Consider the following 20,394-nt stretch of genomic DNA (forward strand, 5'->3'; position numbering starts at 1 on the left):
CACATACACACATTCAGATGAGATTAAGATCACAGGGAAAGTTTCACTGTGCTCCTTTGTAATTAAACTCATTCTTCTGGACAATGTTTTAACCATCAGGAGATTACAGCATATCAGGAGGACAAATCCATAAGAGAGAGCCAAAAACCTCCCCAGAGGGGGTTCGGAGGGAGAGATGTGAGGCAGAGATACTACACGAGGAGAATGTGAGTCTGTCTCCTCAAATCTTGATACGAAGGCATGATGCAGGTACCGGTATCATTCAGTGAGACTAACACTTCACGAGTATATAATTATCTCTGATGTCCATTGCAAATAAAAGTTTGTAAATCCACTTAGAAATCACAGAAATAAGACATTTCAGAACAAATCCAGTGACAGCTTTTCATAGTGCAAATTTGCACCATTAAAACTGAAATGACAACAGCCCGTTTGCAAAGCTTTTTGGTGGTCTTGCTCTCTTGGTGGGTTTCGGTTTTTTTTCTGCCACCACATTGGTTCCCAGATAGACCTATATTCTGGTGTTAGCATATTTCCATCTGTCAGATTAGCAAGCACACGTGCTCTAAACAGGATAAAAATCACTAACCTGCACAGGTATCGTTGAAATCAACCCCTCCTCCCATGGTTTATGTATTCACTCTGGGTTCTTTGTTGATCATGTGACCACATCCTGGTTGATGAGTTCATGTGACCTTTTGCCTCTTACCTCCTCCACCTCATTGATCATCGCTGTTAATCTGTGTGTTGTGTCTCTAGAATTACATAACATGGTCTATATGTGGTGCTGCTAATGCTCCTCTTACCAAAACGTTTTTGTAACACTTTTTGTAATTTCACATTTCCAGCATGAGATGAACTCATTCTTCTTCTGCATCTTAAGAAGCTCTTATGCTTTTTGTCAGCTTATAAAATTAAAGAGCACAAACCCATCACAATTCTTTGTCTTTAGCATTGTCGTTGTGAGCATATTAGCCTGCAGAAGCTAGCCTGGCTAGCATGGTTGTAGACTCTTAAACCCCATTTACACCTGGTATTAAAGTGGTATCTGTATTTTGATGTGTTATCTGCATAATTAACCACTAAATCTTGCCTTTGCATTTACACCATTTATTTCTGATGCATTCTCATTATCCTTATTGAGATCAGATCTCTGTCCTCCAGAGCAAAACCTGCAAGCGAGTAATTTGCAGTGGTGGCAAATCAACTCCAGACTCCCTTTAAAAAACCAGAGAGTTTCAGTGAGTTGTTAAGTTACAGGAAACTTTCTAAACTTTGTGAAACTGTCTACAACAAATTCTTAATCAGTGGTCCCCGCTTGTAAATTTGGCAAACATAATACATTAACTTATTCCTTTCTTCTATAATTATATTGTGTCCACTTGTCCACGTGTGTTGCCGTACCGGCATGTAGGCTACTGTGATGTTGACTGATAAGTCATATGCCTGCAGATCAGCTGCACCGATGAGTGTTATTTCCCACCCATAGCTTCTTTTTTCACATTAGTTCTGTTGAATAACGCATCTTTTGGCGCTTTCATGCCACAGAATAGACATATAATCAGTAATTAGAGGCGTGTCTCTTTCAGGCTTCTGCCTTGCTAATTCTCTAAATTTGAACAACAGCCTATATTTTATGCAAGCTAAAAGCAAATATCTGGATCAATTTTATGGTGTTTACAGATGCCTGCAACATTCTATAGATTGCTTTTACACCTACAGAGGATCCAAAAACGAGCCAGACTATTGCCTTTACACAGTGCATTAACATGCATGTTTTCCTTATCTGGATCACTTGTACAGATGCAGTTTAAGACCAGGTGTGAATGGGGTCTTAAAGTAGTTATTTTCTGCACCGTGTATTGTATTAATGTTTCCTCCTGCCCACTCGCTATTATGTACCAAGCTTTACCTTCAGAATCAATACTTAAATGCTGTTTTTGCCTGTTTGTTACTGACCTCTAATTGTGTCCTCTGTCAGCAGTGGCTGTGTTGTTTGTCATCTCTGGGTTACTGTCAAGAGCAGAGGGGATTTGAGCTGGATCTGATACGAGAGCTGACCACCATGATAACAACAGTCGCTGTTACACACTCACCTGTGCTGTACTGAGTGTTACAGTCACTGCTTCCTATGGGTGGCTTGGCGTGTGTGTGTGTGTGCGTGTGGAAGTATGTGTGTGTGTGTGTGTTTTGGCTGGGCGGGTGTGTCTGCGTTGACTGCCAGGGGGGAGAGAGAAAGAGGGAGAGAATTATTACTCCCCTCACTTTGGTGTCCAAAGGAAGCCCCTCAGATTCCTCCAGACTAACACCTCCCTGAGGAGTAAGGATCAGACAGTCTGCGGGAGGAATGAATCCGTGTGTGTGTATGTGTGTGTATCCCTGCGTGTGTGACCGGCAGCCATGTTGGGTTAGCATGGACCAAAGGACCAAAGACCACTGACAGCTTGGCTGCCTCTCCTCCATTACGTTTCCTCGCCTCTCTTTGCACTCCAGCTCCTCTTTGTCACTCTCCATCTTCATTATGAATACAGCCTGATCCTTCCATTTCTCCTTTTAGTCTTTCAGCGCATCGTCGACTGTTAATAGCCTCTGTCAACACCAGCGGTCTTTTCTCTGACTGTCTGTCTGCCCCCCACCGTCCCCCCTCCACCCCCTTACCTTTAAAAGGTGAACACTTTCAGCATCCTGCTTTTGTCTATGTAGCTGTCTGTTTTTGACACTTTCTCCCGCTGCTTTATAAACCCTTTCTCCTCTCTCCTCTCTCTTCCTCTCACCTCCGCAGAGACGGGGACCAAAATATGCAGTCTTATTTTAAAAAGCACACTTGTATGCCTCCCTCTAGCCATTTAGCTTTTCTCTCGTCCCGTGTCTCCTTTCATTTCTCTCCCTTTCTTTTACTCGTTTGTATCCAGCTGGCAGGAGCAGGGACGTGAGGTGCATTCTCCTCCTAACTTATTACTTAATGTATTTGTCTCTTCCTATCATCCTCTTCCACTGTCTCCATCTTCTGCCCATCAGACTAATAGGCAGACAGATATTTTAAGGGCATTTAAGTCAGATTTTTCTTATGCAATGCTCTACATTCATGCATCTCTATAGTTGTGACTGTCTGCTGTCAAACAAGGTGGTCGCTTGTCAAACAACTTCCATGTAGTAAGCCAGGGGGCGTCTTATTTTCTCTCTCTCTCTCTCTGTGCGTGTGTCTGTCTCTGTGTACCTCTCTCGCCCTCCGACTAGCCTGTCCCTCCAGGGTGTGGCAGAGGAGAACCCAGTGGACCATGGCAGACCTTGTCTATATCCATCCCCCTCTCAACCCGTCCCTCTCCGATGACACGGGCGGCCCTCTGGTACCATGACTGACCCCCTCAGTCAGCTCTCATCAGCTGCATTGACAGCTGTCAATCAAGCGTCTGGGCTGCGTTGCGACAGGGGGAAGCATTGATAGACAGTCGCTAAGTTTGTGTATTAACACCCATCAACAGTATGCTTAGCATTCTTAAATATCAGAGCTGTGCAAACTAAAATCTGTACTAAAAAGAATAATACTAGGGCTCAATATTGGGGCTTGTTTGGATTCAGCCTCTTTAAAAATTCTGTAAAATATCTAAATATAGTTTTCACACCTTACACATGCAGTATAAAACAGCGTGATATAAAAGATCTGCTTAATGTAGGCATGTTTGATTAACGTCCTAATGACTGAACAGTCATTAAAGTCAGTCAGGTGAGATTCAGCTCAGCAGCTCGTTTCATTTAAACATGACTCCTGTTGTTTTATCGAGTAAGACAAACATTTCCAGACGTTTGAATGTTTTGTAGCCGGTGGCAAAAGAGCAAAGCAGCAAGGATTTCTCAGCTCGCCTCTCTTTGTTGTGTGGGAGCAGACGCATCCATTGTTTATCTGCATTATTATTCTCCATCGCCACCAAACCACTAATGACATAGCATTCAGATCAAACCCCTCTATTTATGGCAGCCAGGTTGGAACTCACGCCATATTCTGCAACTGTGCAGACAAAGTAATGGCTGAACTGTGTGACCCTGTCGTGTAAGGCAGGAAAAAAAAATCCCATCCTTATTACAATATTTCTCTACTAGAGCATCTCAGCTTTGAAAAAATGCAGTTTGGATTTAAATTTACCTTTAAAGCTACACTTAACATTAACAGTATGTTAAAGTTAAAGATGCCGTTGAACTAAGGTGGAGGAAGTATTGAGATCTTTTAGTTAAGTAAAAGTATCAATACCACAATATAACAAGTTAAAGACCTGCATTCAAAATCTCACTTAAGTAAAAGTACACAAGTATTATGAGCAAAATGTACCGAAAGTATCAAAAGTAAAAGTATTCAGTATGAAAAATGCCCCCTTTCAGATTTATATTTCTAATATATTTTAAGAATATTATAGCCTATTAATTAGAAAGTTAGCAGCATTGTAATGTTGTCAAGACGAAGCAACGTAAAATGGATCATAAAGAGATGTCACCAAAAAAGGAAGAAAATCTAAATTGATTACATTTATCCCTAGATTTAAAAAGAAAAAAGGTATTAAAGTCGTTGTCGTCGTCATCTGCTAGCTTTGCTCCGTTTCCTCCAAACCAAACAACAGTTCTTGGTTCAATTCAACTGGCTCAACAATTCATCATTATATGTAATGAAAATCTTATTATCTGAAGACAGTACAATTAAGACTGTGATTTATATGACTGCAAATTAACATATCAATAAGCCTTATAGGAAATGTCTCATTAATTAGTCATCCCTTAATTGGCCCTGAATGCCATTAGTGCGCTGTGTGTGTGTGTTAACCATGTGTTCATTAATAACATAACTGTGTGACCCGTATCTGCATGGCCAAGCTAAGATTAGTTTAACCGTTGTTGTCACTTCAGCTGTTGCACGGCACTGTGTGTTGAGTGTGTGTGTGTCCGTGGGTGTTAAGTGTGTGTGACAATGATATGACACCAATGCCCATACTGATGCACAGGCTGGTTCTGCGTTTGATCAATGGCGCCTGGCATTGGGGAGGTGGGGGGGGGCTCGAGGTGAGTTGAGGGGTAAGCTTGGGGGGAGGGAGTGGGTCTGAACCTCCCACTGGTGCTGATGAAGACGAATGAGCTAACAAGACATGACGGAATTGCTTTTGCAAAGAGGGGGGCTGAATGCTGTATCGTGATATTGTGTTGAGGGCGGCTAAAGGAGCAGGTTGATTTATTGTTCCAGCAGCAGATAGCCGTTTTACCTCTCCTCCCTCCCTACTTATTCACAGAGACCCTTCGGTCTTTAATTACAGCCCCCAGCCTCTTCCATTCTCTCATCCATGTCCTTATTAGAAGAGTCATACCACACATCATACATCCATGCTGGCAGAGGACAACAGTATATGTGAGACAGAGCCTGAGGGGGGAGGATTGGTGTCCAAAATGTCACGGCCATGTTGATTTTGCATTCCATTACCACCTTATTGTCAGGAAAACATGGAAGAAATACATAAATTGAGGAGAGTGGTGAAGCCAGGGAACTGAAGGTCAGAGGAAGAACTTGAGGAAAAAAAAAAAAATCAGGGAATGGATGAAATGGAGGAGAGGGGGAAAATGGGCCGATTAAGAAGTGTACATAATGGGACAGGGATAGGGGATGACAAATAGAGAAATAGGGCAATCCTTAGAGAGAGGAGGGTTAAAGACATGGTAAATGGTGTGGGAGGCCTAAGAGTAAGGTGGAGCCTGGTGATCCAACCTGATGAATTCATAAAAGGCCTTTGGAAGAAAGAGGAGGAAAACCAAACGACGAGAAAATGCAGAATGAAAACGGGAAAGGTTTGTGTATTATCGGTGAGAAAAAGCTGGACCTGCGGCACTTATTGCCTTGTGGGCCAATTAAAAATTAGTCTGTTTGTTCTAAAATGAATATGGATACTCTAAGTACATAACACAAGACCCCGGCACCAATAAGTGGACAAATAGCTGTGCAGGTCTACATTAGTGATTCTCTGCAGCGAAGAAGGCGAGAGAGGGGGAGAGATAAGGCTGGGGGGCCGGCTCACCCCACACAATTTATCACTGCATTGCCATTCTCTCTCTGAAATATCAGCCTATTAAAACATTCATTGAGATGATTAAACTGCAATAAAATCTAACAAAATTTGCACCGACACTTTCAGTGCATGATTTATTAGGCCAAGACTTTGCATGTGCTTCTCCGCAGCTGATAAACACAGCAGTGAGAAAGATCAGATGCTGCTGCCACCTGTTGGTGGTTCAGGTGTTTTTTAACACACATACTAACAGTAAAATGACTTCTGCACATTCTGTTCTGTTTTTTATCCCATGTAATTTATTTAACTTAATGCCAAGTCAGCAAAGACTTGTTTTCAACCTATGCAGCTATTGTCCTTGTAATATTAGTATTTCTTTTATATTTTAATTCGAGATCATCAGCTAAAACCTCATTTCACTAATTGTCATTCAAGAAACTATTTGACAGACTGCTAGTTATTTTATCATTAACTGTTTGAACATGACTCTTTCTTATATAGTGCAGATAGAGCTAACAACAACTGACTACTATTATTAACTATTATTCTCCTGATTAATGGATTAATTGTTTGGTCCATTAAAGCCCAAACAGACATATTGAAAGTGCTTGTTTCAATATATTCACTTCACTGTCATATAGAAGACTAAGGAATCAAACAAATACACAGTATTGAGAAGCTGGAACATTTTTTTGTTTTTGCTTAAAACATTGCAATTGATCAACTATCAATATTTTGACCAATTCATTTTTTTGTCTATTGACTTGAAGATTGATCTGGTAATTAATCTGAAAGATAAATGTCCTTGACTCAATTTGGGCACCATGATGTCCCAGTGTGTTTATTCTGTCTTACTGCTTGCTGAAGTGGTCAAGATAGTCACAACTATCTGTTGCAGCTACAGTATGTGACTCTAAGGAGCAATATCCGGGATAAAAAACAAACACTTGGCAAGTAAGTTTACTTCATTCATCAATAGCAGTTGCAGCAGATTGTTTCGCGGATTAAAAGAGAAAAACAAAAGAGCAGAGGACATTAGAGGAAGGTTTTGCAATGTTACACATGCAGCTTCATATTTCTACTGTCAGAGTAGTTTCTCTATGCAAACGAGTATTACAAGTATGTAATCAATGAGAACTGTGTTAGTGTACTACACGTTATTATCTACTGTAATGATCTCATTCTCTTTTACACAGCATGATCTCATTACTTATTGCACATTTCACATGAATGGAGACGGTGAAGGTTAAGATTGAAATAATATCCAGTTCACATCTCACTGCATTAGCTGAGGTGGAAGTGTTTTGTGTTGAACAGGTGTTGTATTGATCCATATGGTTTATTACAGGCTGTGCGGATGTTAATACTGTCCGGGAAGGCGGGTGGGGGGTGCGGGGATTACCTGGAAATGGTGCTATTGATCGGGGTTTGCCTCTGGAGAGGGCTACACATCGCTCAACCCACCGAGGGCGCACAGTGTTGGAAAGATGCTGCACAGAGAGCCAGCAAACTAATACCCACCTCCCGAGACGTGTGTTTATGACAAGCTGCTTTTTGTCCACAGAGATGTTCCTACTTTGGAGGGAATTTTGCTGGTGGGGGAGTAAAGCAGAAGCTGTGGAGTCAGGACCTTCACAGATGGCATGAGCTGATGAATCTTATTGATAGCAAATCATTTCATTTAAAGCCCTTTTAACTATCATAATGTGCTTGTTTGGGTTTATGTGTGTGTGATCTTGTATTTCTCTGTCTGTGAGAACCAGTTGCAGTGTGGTTGGAGGATTAGAATTGGGTTTATTTTTAGTTCAGGGTAAGTGTTGGTTTGGGGCATATTGTTATAATGATTAAGATGCGTTCGGGCATGCATTATGTCAAAGAGAGTCCTCACAGATAAAGTATGAGTGTGTGTACATGCATGGTGTGTGTGTGTGTGTGTGTGTGTGTGTGTGTGTGTGTGTGTGTGTGTGTGTGTGTGTGTGTGTGTGTGCCTTCACATTGTCGGTGTGGTGCCTGTGTTTCACTCCTGTAATATCAACCTGCTCTGGCATGAGTGTCACTCCTGTGTCGCAGCCACATTGCTGCATAGCTCGCTGTCTGCTGAGTGGCTGCAATGTCAGTCAGCAGTGATTTAAAAAAAGCTCTGACCCAATATCCAATATTACCCCACTCCACAGCTATACTGTCCTATACTATGCACTATACTGTACATGAAGACATACAATAATGGAGTTCACCAAATACCTGTAAATATTCTCATTCATCCAGGTCATTGTAAGCTTTAGGGCATTCAATCGTTCGTCTTCGTTTGTCTTAGAATTGACGAGGTCCAGTTGCGAACGATTGAGTTCACCAAATGTTTCAACAAAAATCTGTCAGTTTAATAAAACTTGATTAGACTTTGCTCCATCCTGCAACACATACCTGCAATAAAAGGGCATCATAGATTACTGAACTTTCAGATGAAGTTTCAGTATGGCATACTGTGGTGTATAAGGAAATAATACGCAGACAACCAACTGTAAACTAACTTTACATGAATACAACCACTATGACGCTAGTAATATTAGGTTTTAAGACGAGAGGTGTTGACTCATGCATGGCATTTTTAGAGTCGGTAGTTTTGTTATGTTTGAAATAAATACAAAATAAAAGAAGAGATTCTGAGAGGTCATTTTTTAAAAAGCCATGTATATTACAATATATACATTACAATAAGTACATTATAATATTTTAAACTGTTGTCCAGTAGTGCATCTACAGTATGATGTGTGAGCTATATATACATAGTGCATGATAATAGAACAAAATGTAATGTTATACAATAGTATTTGCACTGTCCACACACGATACAGTAATAATACTGAACTATGAAGTATATATAACAGAAATGAAAGAATACTATGATTAGTGGATAACATAAAAATATAAAAGCACAATAATAGCAATATAGTAGTGACATAGTGTTGTTATATGGTGATATATAGGTAAAATAATGTAAAATGAATAGTGTTAGATATGTTAACAATAAGCCAAAATCATCCTTTTTTTATATTTGTCAACACGTCCCTCATTACACTGTGATTGTTACAGACACTGGTGGGTCGTGTCTGATTACCCGCCATGCTCTAACGATGAAGCGCCACAATGAAGAGGTGATCTCAAAGCTATTAATACAGCTCAGATGCAGAATGGTCGCCCAGGAGGAGAGGTGCGGTGAGGATGTGGTACCCAGGCGTCCTCGCAGCCCAGTGGCTCCTCTCTGTCACACTGCTGGCCTGTCTGCTGTTCTGGCTCAGGAGGAAAGGTCAAGGTACGCATATGGCATGGATATTTGTGTGTTTATGATTCTACACTGTCATTTCAGTCTGTGCATTTCTTAGATTTGTTGCTAAAGGCTGAGTCCACCAATCGCATTTTCCTGAGCACTGCTTGTGGAAACTTTTGATAAGTCATTTTTTTTGGTAAATTGTCACGCATATTCACTTGTTCTTAAAAACACATGCGCGACATGTGTTGACATGTTCAGCTATTGAGATGACTGTGCACTTTCACAGTAATGGCGGAAGAAGAAGGGGAGGGGTCCCTGTGTGTTTTATAGATAGCAGCAATGTGTCTGCATTCACTCATCTTGTGTCTATTTAAAGACAACACCAGCAAGCTGCCTGCAACAGACAGGCCTCCCACTCTCACTGCTGGTTCTCACACATTGATTTGTTTTTCATCATAATTAGGCATTACTATCAATAATTGGCACCCCCCGCTTTTATTGTATTATTGTATTGAAATGTTTATATTGAGCTTGAGATGCTTTGTGGTTCACATGCTTCTTATTGTATTTTTCAGATAATATGCAGTGATGTGCTTGGTTGATATTAGCATTACATTATCTAAATTGACAGAAAATATAGTAATTATCTCTGTATTGTGGGTACTTAAAATCAGCTTAATTTGGAAGCAAACAAATAGCTTAATAGCCACAAAACCCACCAGACACACACATGAGCCCATAGCCACATGTAGATATAGTTCTGTGCTGTATGTAATTATTCATCTGATTCATAATTCCAGACATGAATAGCAGCCTACCAAGATATAATGTGTCTGCTTGAGGAAGAGGAGTCAATTAAAAAGGGAAAATAACTGACAGTTGTGTCATGGGGCCTCTGGAGGTTGACTTTTCCTCCATACAGAAATTACTTCCACTAAGAAATTACAAGCAAGTACAAATTGTTGTGTGAATTGTTTGCTTTGTGAGAGGGAGCCATCCATTTATAATACCCAGAGGCCTTGTTTGTGTGCACCAGTTTTAGCTACATGTACAAAATAAGATATCAGTCTTTATTGAACTGGACACATCTGACTAGCTAAATTCAGAGGAGACTTTTTTTAATAAATGAAGTTGTGCAAAATGTATTTATGTGCCTTTTCTCCGGAATTCCTATTAACCAGCATGCAACAGCTGCAACTCGCAGCAAAAGACATGATAAGACCAAGGAGGAAACCTGCCATGTACAGATAGAGGCTGTTACAAATGCTGTCAATAGCAAAATGCAAGACAAAATGCTGGAGCGTGTTGTGTTTTGTAGAGAAGGTCTATCGTGTGAGTGTACCTGCCTTGTACTGGAGTGAGTTATGGAGTTTATGTAGTTCAAAATGTACAGCACCATTGAGGCTGGATCACATGGGTAATGTGTTATGGTTCTCCCTCCTCAGGTGGTGATGACCTCTCAGGATTGGAATATGAAAGCAAGCTGTCCTCGAGCCCTGATCCCACGGGAGATGCTGGTAGGTTAGATTAAAGGACTATCTCTCACAGTTTAAATGTGCACAGTCTCTCTAATAAGGTTATAACAATAATATGGTATTGTAGATGAAGGCCGAATACAATGGTGCCAAAAAGCAGATAGTAATATACACTAAATATGGACATGATAACATTCAGATCAACAAAAAACACAGTTTAGTGTTAAAAGTAAAACAAATAGAACTGAATTAGAGGCAGGTATAAGACATACAGTGAACTGCATTTTACTATGATGCATCTGACTTTAACAACTGCATAAAAAACATCCAAAACATCCAAAAGCTAAGAGCTAGAAGACTAATAAAAACTTTTCAAACAAACCTGAGATAAGGTTACCAAAAACCATGAAAACGGCTCAAGGTTCAAGCGGGTAGATTTATTTTCGGGTAAAGACCAAGTCCCCAAACGTAAAGCTTATCAATTGAACAGGCAGTGGTCAGTGTCCAGACTTCCACATATTCATATTTTGAGATTTCACACTGATATTAAAGAAGATCACAATGAAAAAAACAGTTATCTGCACTCTGATTTAATGTTGTAAAATAATAAAATATGAAGAATTACAAATTACATAATTAAGAGGGTGGGAGATGGGGGGGGTGAATACTTTTAATAGGCACTGTGTGTGTGTGTGTGTGCGTGTGTGTGTGTGTGTGTGTGTGTGTGTGTGTGTGTGTGTGTGTGTGTGTGTGTGTGTGTGTGTGTGTGTGTGCATCTAAATGTGTGCCTCAGTGCCTGCCAAGAGGATAGTTAAGCTGTGCACTTCTGCAACTGCTATTACTTTCCATAACAGGCAGGCTGAGTTAGAGCTGAGTGGTGCTCCACACAGTACAGCAGGGTGGCAGGGATCTTTACACTGAAGGCCTCTTTCCCTCAGCCAGCTTCAGCTCCAGGACCATGGCACAAACAGCTCCCACTGACCCCACCAAGATGGGAGAGGGTCGGGCCATCGCCGTGCTGACCTCGGGAGGCGATGCCCAGGGTAAGTGGAGGGTGTTCGAGGGTGGTATGCGAGCGTGGAGTGCCAAGGCAGGGCATGTCTGCCCTGTTTGTTTGTCTCGGCAGGTGGTTGTGAGGATCTGGTGTGTGGGAAGTCACTACATCGTAACTCCACAGCAGGGTTCATAACAGCTGAAGAAGAATCTGAGATGTGAAGTGAATCAGAAACCTAGAAATGTAGAATACTAGTTTTATGATATCCGCCTGTTGTTAAATAGTCTTTGGTTGTCTTAGACAAGCCCTAGAATGACTCCGCTTTTTCACAAGCAAGAAAATCTACCTCCTTTACTGCTCCTTTTATCATTAATAATGATACTTTAATGACTTCTCTATTGCAACACAACTATCTTATCTATGTGATAGAGCTATCTCAATGAAAAGGGCAACACGAATTCCATCACCTAAAGCTGCTAGGACCACAGAGTGAGAGAGACTCTCCCCTGACCTTTAACTTGATGAGGAACATCTCCACTGCGACCTTTGGGAAGTGTGTCAGTGACCCCACACAACCCTGTGGCGTCAGTGTGAGACAGCGAGCTATCCGTCTGTTTGTTTTTCAGCCCATCTGAACACAGAGAGGCGAAGTGTGGAAATGCAAAACCGCACAGCTTGAGGGTTAGCCTCATCCGTCTTCTTTTCCACTCTCCGGAATACGTCATCCTCATTACAGCCTTACCTTTTCAGTCATCTGCATATCCTCGAGTTTCTCCTCTCTGCTCCTTTCTCCTCTCTCCCTAACACTGTATCTGTTATGAGGGCTAATTTTAGAGGCATGACCTTTCTGTCATGTGTTTGAAAAGTGGTGAGGTGGAGGGAAAGGGCCGTCCTAGTCTTCCTTTCTCTCTTCTCCTCCTCTTTTACGCTGTAAGTGGAGATGCTCTTGGAACCCCTAAAGCTAATCTATCCACTTCTTGTCCTTTAAGCAACCCTGAATGTTGCAAGGTCAGACAGAGGCCAATACAAGCTTGCCACCATCACTGGCAATTTAGTTGTGACCGACAATGAAATTACAGTCAATTAAAATGGTACCAAAGTTTGTTTTATTGTTTTTTTTTTTATAATTTATTATTATCTGCCTTCATCTTGAGCTTGTGTTGTTGTTGCACCTATCTGGTGTTCAGCAGCTGCAGCAGCAGGTCAATGTGAAGACTGAAAAAGGAAATGCTAATATCATACATATCATCAAGCAAATTGAAGTATTATCAGCACATCCCACACTTGCCATGCTAATTTGTTTCGCATAAATTACACAAATTACTAAAACATAGTAACAGTAGTGTCTGTAATTTATTTCACTACTATTTACGGGTTATTCTGTTGTATCATCATAATGCCCTCTCCACTTGTGAGTGAGCGCTAGCAAAGGTTTCTTATATAATTACAAGGGCTAACATACACACACACACACACACACACACACACACACACACACACACACACACTGTGTCTACAGGTATGAATGCAGCGGTGAGGGCCACAGTTCGAGTGGGACTCTACACTGGAGCCAAGGTGTTCTTTGTCCATGAGGTGAATACAGCTTTTGAATTGTTTAATCATTTAATCTGTATAATGTCAAAGCAGAAACACATGCATTTAGGAAAAATGGCCACAGTTAAGCTCCCATAGTCCCAGGTGGTATCTTCAATTTGCATGTGCTGTGTGTCAACGAGCCAAAACCCAAACGTCATAATTGAGATACCACTTTTGCTTTACTTGACATCACTTAAATGATTAATCGACTGCATGATTTGCTTTTGATCGCCTAATATTATCTGCACTATTCCTCGGCCTAACACACAAGATCAACCTTACCTATAAATAATCAGCAAATCCTGACGTATAACATGCCAGAGTGAAAATATGCTTCTTTCATGTAGCCTGAAGCTTCCACCCAGCAATGACCCCTTTTCAAGGATGTGACATTGCGTTGTGTTACTGTTTTTTGACAGGGTTACCAGGGTCTGGTGGATGGAGGAGACCACATCCGCCCTGCTACTTGGGAGAGTGTATCAATGATGCTACAGCTGGTGAGAACAAGCACGAGGATGCAAACGCAAACTGTATATATCTGTACATGTTTAAACTTGTGATCAGCTGGTCACAGTAAGTGGGATGGATGATCTGTGTAACTCGAGCAAGTCTGTAGCCTCTACGGTGCAGTTCTGTAGGTCAAATGGTCATTTAAATGCCAAGGTTCATTAAATAGCAAGACTAAAAGGACCGTAGACATGAGAGCTTGGGTTTCAGATAATCCTATTCCTTTCCCTTATTTGCCTCCTTCTGATTCTTGTTTGGTATTGCTGCCCTTCCTCCCTTGCTTGACATCAGGGTGGGACTGTGATTGGCAGTGCTCGCTGTCAGGATTTCCGCACCAAAGAGGGACGCACCAAGGCGGCTTACAACTTAGTCAAGCTTGGCATCACCAACCTGTGTGTGATTGGAGGTGATGGCAGTCTGACGGGTGCCAACCAGTTCAGAACAGAGTGGGGCGAGCTGCTGGCAGACTTGGTCAAAGCTGGTGAGAGGCATGATCCCAAAATTCACTGTTCTAAGCAAGAAAGCCTCACATTAAATGTCTCTTTCACCTATCTGCTCTTCTATACTGATGTTATGGTACAAGGTGTTTGACATAGTCTACTGTAAATTGTCATCTAAAAGCCGCTATTAAAATAGTGGCAGATTCTCAATTCATAGAGTTTCTCTTGCTGTTCTGATGGAATTAGTGCTGTGGAAATGCACATTAGACTGAATTTGTCAAAACAACATGGTGAAAGTTTTAAGTTTGCATTAACTTCAGAACAAAACTCACTCTTTTAGCCTTGTTAACAAGTCTATGGGATGTTGTTTTATAAGCTTCAAAACATGTCAGGAGTGAGATAAGCAGTCAATGCCATGGCTGTGCCTTTCCGCCTTGAAACTCAGTCTCAAAAGCACAGATTCACACAGCCAGGGTTTCATATGTCATATACCCCGGTAACTGGAAGGGTGTGTGGGGCTTTCCATATCACTCAAGCCAAAGGTTCATGTTAGCTGTTACTACTATGTTTCATTTACAGAGTGATACATAATATGCATTACCATTCTGATACATCGACTTGTCGTCAACTGTGTACAATTCGCTCCTCTTCTTCTTCTTCTTCCTCATAATCAGTTTCCCATTTGAACATGTATGGCTGAATTGCTCCTATATTATCACTTGCCGCTGTGTAGTGTACAGTAGAAAGTAGAAACAAGAGAGGTTTGTGTGTTTGATGAGCAGAATCAAAGGTGAGCAGGTATGTCCACACAGCAGGTGAGCAGCAGAGATAGAAGCAAAGTCTATTTGTATACTCACAAATCCATGCATTCAAAATGAAGGCAAAGGTGTAGAGTTACATCTAAGGTGGATAAACTCTCTAAATGTGTAATTTTGATGAACAGGGATTTTTTGGTAGGGCTTAATCAATGCCAGGAGAGGAGATTTAACCGTATCTGACTACTCTGATTTAAACCTGTGCTCAGGTAAGATCACGTCAAATGAGGCCAAGGGTTCCTCCCATCTCAATATCGTTGGTATGGTGGGTTCCATCGACAATGACTTCTGTGGCACTGACATGACCATCGGGACAGACTCTGCCCTGCATCGCATCATAGAGATAGTGGACGCCATCACCACCACAGCACAGAGGTGTGTAACCATTCATACATGTCTGATGGACAGACCTGCCATGTATTTATGTATTTTAAGCCTCTTGACATGAAATATGTCGTTCTGCAGTCACCAGAGGACCTTCATTCTGGAGGTAATGGGAAGGCACTGTGGGTGAGTACAGTCTCTGTGTGTGTGTGTGTGTATGTATGTATATATATATAATGCCTTTACTACATTAAAAATCTCAAATAAAAAAGAAAACACACTTGACAGACATGCTATCATGCTTACTCAGAATGACAGTGCTAACATGATCTTGCTTAGCAGGTTGTAATGTTTACAGTGTTCAACATCTGTAGCACATAGACTGTATAGAAAGAAAATAACATTTTTTATATACAGTAAGTGGTTTAGCATGTTAGCATGCTAACTTTTCCAAAGGCTAATGAAAATGTCATTAGCATTGAAGGTTTTAGTTTTGGTTTCATAAACTAAAGCACTAGACAAATATGGATAAGACTGTGACCTGATGGGGGGGGGGGTGTTTTGTGGATTTATTTTATGACAAAAGTCAATTTTATGATGTGAAACATCAGCTTTGGATACTTACTTTAAAAAGCTTATCACTCTGTCAGGTTTGCCAAAGACACTTGAACCCCATCTCATGACTCTTTACCGACAGTTACCTGGCTTTGGTGACAGCTCTGGCCTGTGGCGCTGACTGGGTGTTCATCCCAGAGATGCCCCCAGATGAAGGATGGGAGGAGCACCTGTGCAGAAGGCTGTCAGATGTAAAAGGCTTGTCATGCGTCGTCTTCGACGATTAACTTGTATCTGTCTTAAAAAGAAGAAGTGTCTTTGTTGATCATACAGGTTTTCTGTGTCCCTCTCAGCAAAGAGGCCGTGGCTCCCGTTTGAATATTATCATTATTGCAGAGGGGGCGATAGATCGCAACGGTAAATCTATCACATGTGACCACGTCAAACAGGTCAGTAAAGGCAGGAATCCAATATACCAGCACATATAGTATGCATACAGGCTCTTCATATGAGGGAGATTGGGCACAACATCATAATCTCTCTGTCCAGCTGGTAGCAAAGAAGTTAGGCTTTGACACCCGCACCACCATCTTGGGCCATGTACAAAGAGGAGGAACCCCTTCTGCCTTTGACAGAATCCTGGTAATGTGACTATATATATAGTACTCTAACAATTGATCTTATTTCTTGTTAAAAATGTGAATAAACACAAGTGTACCTGCCTCTCCAAGCGTCTGCTTTTTGATTGTCATGTTTCAGGCCAGCAGGATGGGTGTGGAAGCTGTGATGGCTCTGCTGGAGGCCACACCAGACACTCCTGCATGTGTTGTCAGCTTGTCTGGAAACATGGCTGTCAGGCTGCCTCTCATGGAGTGCGTGCAAGTGGTGAGTCAAACCTCTTGTGAAACTAATCATCCCTCTTTGGTCTGTACAAAATAAACGAATGAACAGGACTTCAACAACAAGCATTATTGAGCACTAACAAGCTATACGTTTGACATTTTGCATAATAATACTAATATCCTGATTTAATTCCCAGTTTTCTTTTTGTCATTTTATCTTTTTTCACATCAGACTAAAGATGTCACCACAGCCATGGCTGAAGGGAGGTTTGACGATGCAGTGAAGCTCAGGGGAAAGTGAGGCATGCACCTTTATGTTATCCATTTCAAATTCTCAAGTGTTCTGTCGAGTTTCAAATGTCGGTGCATGTGTGCTGCATTTTGACAATAGGAGCTTCGAGAACAACTGGAATACTTACAAAATGCTGGCTCATGTGCACATCCCAGATAAAAAGGTCAGGAACTACACTTTAACCATCTTACTGTACATTCGCTGTCTCTCAAGCCCCAGTGGACAATGCATTTAATCTGAGAAACGTCTTTGTGAATGTTCCCGTGCCAGAGTAACATCAACATTGCCATTTTGAACGTGGGAGCTCCGTGTGCTGGAATGAATGCTACAGTTCGTTCAGCTGTCAGGATCGGGCTCCTCCAGGGCCACCAGATGCTGGCGGTGCACGACGGCTTCGACGGCCTGGCTCATGGAATGGTAAACAAAACCAGACGGCATTTACTTTTGTGATGATAAGTCAGCGTTACCATGCTGCTGCAAAGCCCAAACATATGACAGAGCATGACAGAGCATGCACTCTGTCCCTGCACAGATCGAGCCTATTGGTTGGTCTGGAGTGGCAGGATGGACTGGAAAGGGGGGCTCCATGCTGGGCACAAAGAGGTGAGATATTTTCACAAACACTCTGTTGACTGGTACAATCTTCAGTACTTTTAAGTGTACATTGACTTGTATGAACACTGGCTGAGGTGCTTTTTTAACACTGATCAGGTGTCGTCTGCTACGATTCTGTGTTTTTCATTTGATAAAGATCTCTGCCACATGAGTTCATGGAGGAGATCAGTCTGAGCATCACTAAGTTCAACATTCACGCCATGATCATTATTGGAGGCTTTGAGGTGAGCAGCTGAAATATAGAGGCTCTAACAGTGTTACAACACTAAACCCCGGTATTTAAATGACAGTGAAAGTCACTCACTGATATTTAACTGTTTTCCTCTCTCATTCCTGTCTTCGCTAGGCATTTCTTGGGGGTCTGGAGATGGTCCAGGCCAGAGAGAAGTATGAGGAACTTTGTATTCCCCTTGTCGTTATTCCTGCCACTGTCTCCAACAACGTTCCTGGTTCTGACTTCAGTGTTGGCGCAGATACTGCGCTTAACACCATAACTATGGTAAACTTCTAACAGAACACAAAACAAAGACCTGATCATCAGAGAACTAAATCTGACGCACTATATTCTACTACTTCTTTCTTTTTTCCTTTGCAGACGTGCGACAGGATCAAACAATCTGCTGCTGGCACCAAGAGAAGAGTGTTCATTGTTGAGACAATGGGAGGATACTGCGGCTACCTGGCAACCATGGCTGGCTTGGCCTCCGGAGCCGATGCTGCTTACATTTATGAGGAGCCTTTCGGCATCCATCACCTCGAGGTCTGTCCTTATGAATGGACAAAATAGAGGAAGCTAAGTGACGACATACATCAGTGAGGGATGTATGGACGGATACTAAACTCTGTGGTCTGTTTGGTTTGCAGGAGAATGTGGAACATCTAGTGGAGAAGATGAAGACCACCGTCAAGAGAGGACTGATTCTGAGGTTTGAAGGAATTTGCATAATTTCTATTCTGCGTAGAATCAGCTTTCCTCAACACCCTGCAGCTTGTATGGCTTCAGATCTCACACAATGCTCTTTTTATTCAGAAATGAGAAATGCAACGCCAACTACACCACAGACTTTATCTTCAGCCTGTACACAGAGGAGGGCAAGGGTGTGTTTGACTGCAGGAAGAATGTACTTGGACATATGCAGCAGGTGGGCCACTAGATTCTGTTTATTGCGCACATGCTCATTATATTTGCCATCCAATTCAATTTCACAAACATATCCTTTGTCATTAGGGTGGAACACCAAGTCCCTTCGACAGGAACTTTGGCACCAAGATGGGGATCAAGTCTGTGTTATGGTTGACTGACAAGCTGAAGGAATGCTACAGACATGGTAAAGACTGATCTCATTAAAAACACAAGATCTTGTGTATACTTGTGTGATGACCCCCTGTGCTAATGTATACTATATTTTTATCAAACCTCCAGGTCGTATCTTTGCCAACTCTCCAAATACAGCCTGTGTCCTGGGCATGAGGAAGAGATCTTTGGTCTTCCAACCTCTGGCAGAACTTAAAGAACACACTGACTTTGAGTAAGACACTGACTTCGTTTCTATTCTGTCAGTTTATTTTCTTCCTACTTATTCTTTTGCATTGTTCTGTGTTAACTCACATTGCAGTGGGCCAAACTCAATGTAAAACATTAGTAAATATTGTACTTATGTGTGTGCATAAGTAGTTGTTTGCCTACATGTCAGCTATAAGGCTTAAGGTCCTTGTTGTAAGTTTACTTCAGGGTCATTCTGCCCCCTAGTGGTAAAAAACTGAATCCATCTTTTATTGAGACATCTTACAAAAAGTATTTGGCTTTGAGAGCCTTGTTTGTTTTCACTTTCCTCTTTGCAATGACAATTGTTGTCCTCCACAGACATCGCATTCCAAAGATACAGTGGTGGTTAAAGCTGAGACCCATCCTGAAAATTCTGGCAAAATACAAGATCAATCTGGACACCACTGAAAAGACGGTGATGGAACACGTCATCAAGAAGAGAGGCCTTGGTAGCATCTCTATGTGATCATTCTTTTCATCAGCACCTGGCATGACCTGAATGCCTTCTGCATAAAGCACGCTCTTCACTCTGTCTCTGAAAAGTGCAATATAAATAAAGATGATAATTACCAAAACACACACAGCAAGTAAGACAGGTGATTATCTTTACAAACTTTACACCAGGCTGTGAGGTCTCTTTTTTCCCACTGCAGCTACTGAACACCACTTAAAATTGTATTTCCATCTAAAATCTAAATTAATCTCCTACCGTTCCTATACAATTTGCCTAAAACACCTACCCAAAGTAAATCAAAAACGGTTCTTGAACCATCTAAAGTACATTCATGGTTTTTGGTCTCTTTTAAAAGCTCTCTCCCCAACAGTCAGAATCACTGCAAGTGCTACTGGCACTGAGTAACAGAGGTTTGAACACATTGAGGTAGACGGTTTTTCTTTTCATCTGAATATTTTCTTTTGCAAACAGATGCCTGCAGATGACTGTAGTGGGGAAATATTAGCAGGCACGAAGCCATACTAAATCCAAATTTCATAACAATACCATCACAAAATGAATATTTTACATATTTCCAACGGTATGTCTTAAAAGGAAACTTGGTGACCATGGACATATACCATGGCACAGAGA

At 41.5% G+C, this 20,394-nt stretch overlaps 1 protein-coding gene across 5 annotated transcripts; it reads left to right on the top strand.

Annotated features, from left to right (window-relative positions):
* Positions 1-9,235: 9,235 nt before the first annotated feature.
* pfkmb (phosphofructokinase, muscle b) lies at positions 9,236-19,919 on the top strand. Of its 5 annotated transcripts, none has more exons than XM_041946773.1 (24): positions 9,236-9,348; positions 10,752-10,823; positions 11,720-11,824; positions 13,295-13,368; positions 13,791-13,868; positions 14,170-14,359; positions 15,343-15,508; positions 15,599-15,643; positions 16,155-16,263; positions 16,366-16,461; positions 16,562-16,654; positions 16,772-16,897; positions 17,087-17,151; positions 17,246-17,309; positions 17,417-17,563; positions 17,679-17,749; positions 17,898-17,985; positions 18,108-18,260; positions 18,357-18,521; positions 18,626-18,687; positions 18,792-18,903; positions 18,990-19,089; positions 19,185-19,290; positions 19,626-19,919. In XM_041946773.1, the coding sequence occupies exons 1-24, from the start codon at positions 9,258-9,260 to the stop codon at positions 19,771-19,773; spliced, it is 2,526 nt and encodes an 841-aa protein (XP_041802707.1). In that variant the 5' UTR covers positions 9,236-9,257; the 3' UTR covers positions 19,774-19,919. The 5 variants fall into 5 exon arrangements, with proteins under 5 accessions (XP_041802707.1, XP_041802714.1, XP_041802700.1 ...); XM_041946780.1 differs by lacking the exon at positions 9,236-9,348 and adding an exon at positions 10,573-10,638; XM_041946766.1 differs by lacking the exon at positions 9,236-9,348 and adding an exon at positions 10,583-10,663.
* The last annotated feature ends 475 nt before the right edge of the window (positions 19,920-20,394 follow it).

The sequence above is a fragment of the Chelmon rostratus genome, chromosome 2 (assembly GCF_017976325.1).
Source record: "Chelmon rostratus isolate fCheRos1 chromosome 2, fCheRos1.pri, whole genome shotgun sequence".
Lineage (NCBI taxonomy): Eukaryota > Metazoa > Chordata > Actinopteri > Chaetodontiformes > Chaetodontidae > Chelmon > Chelmon rostratus.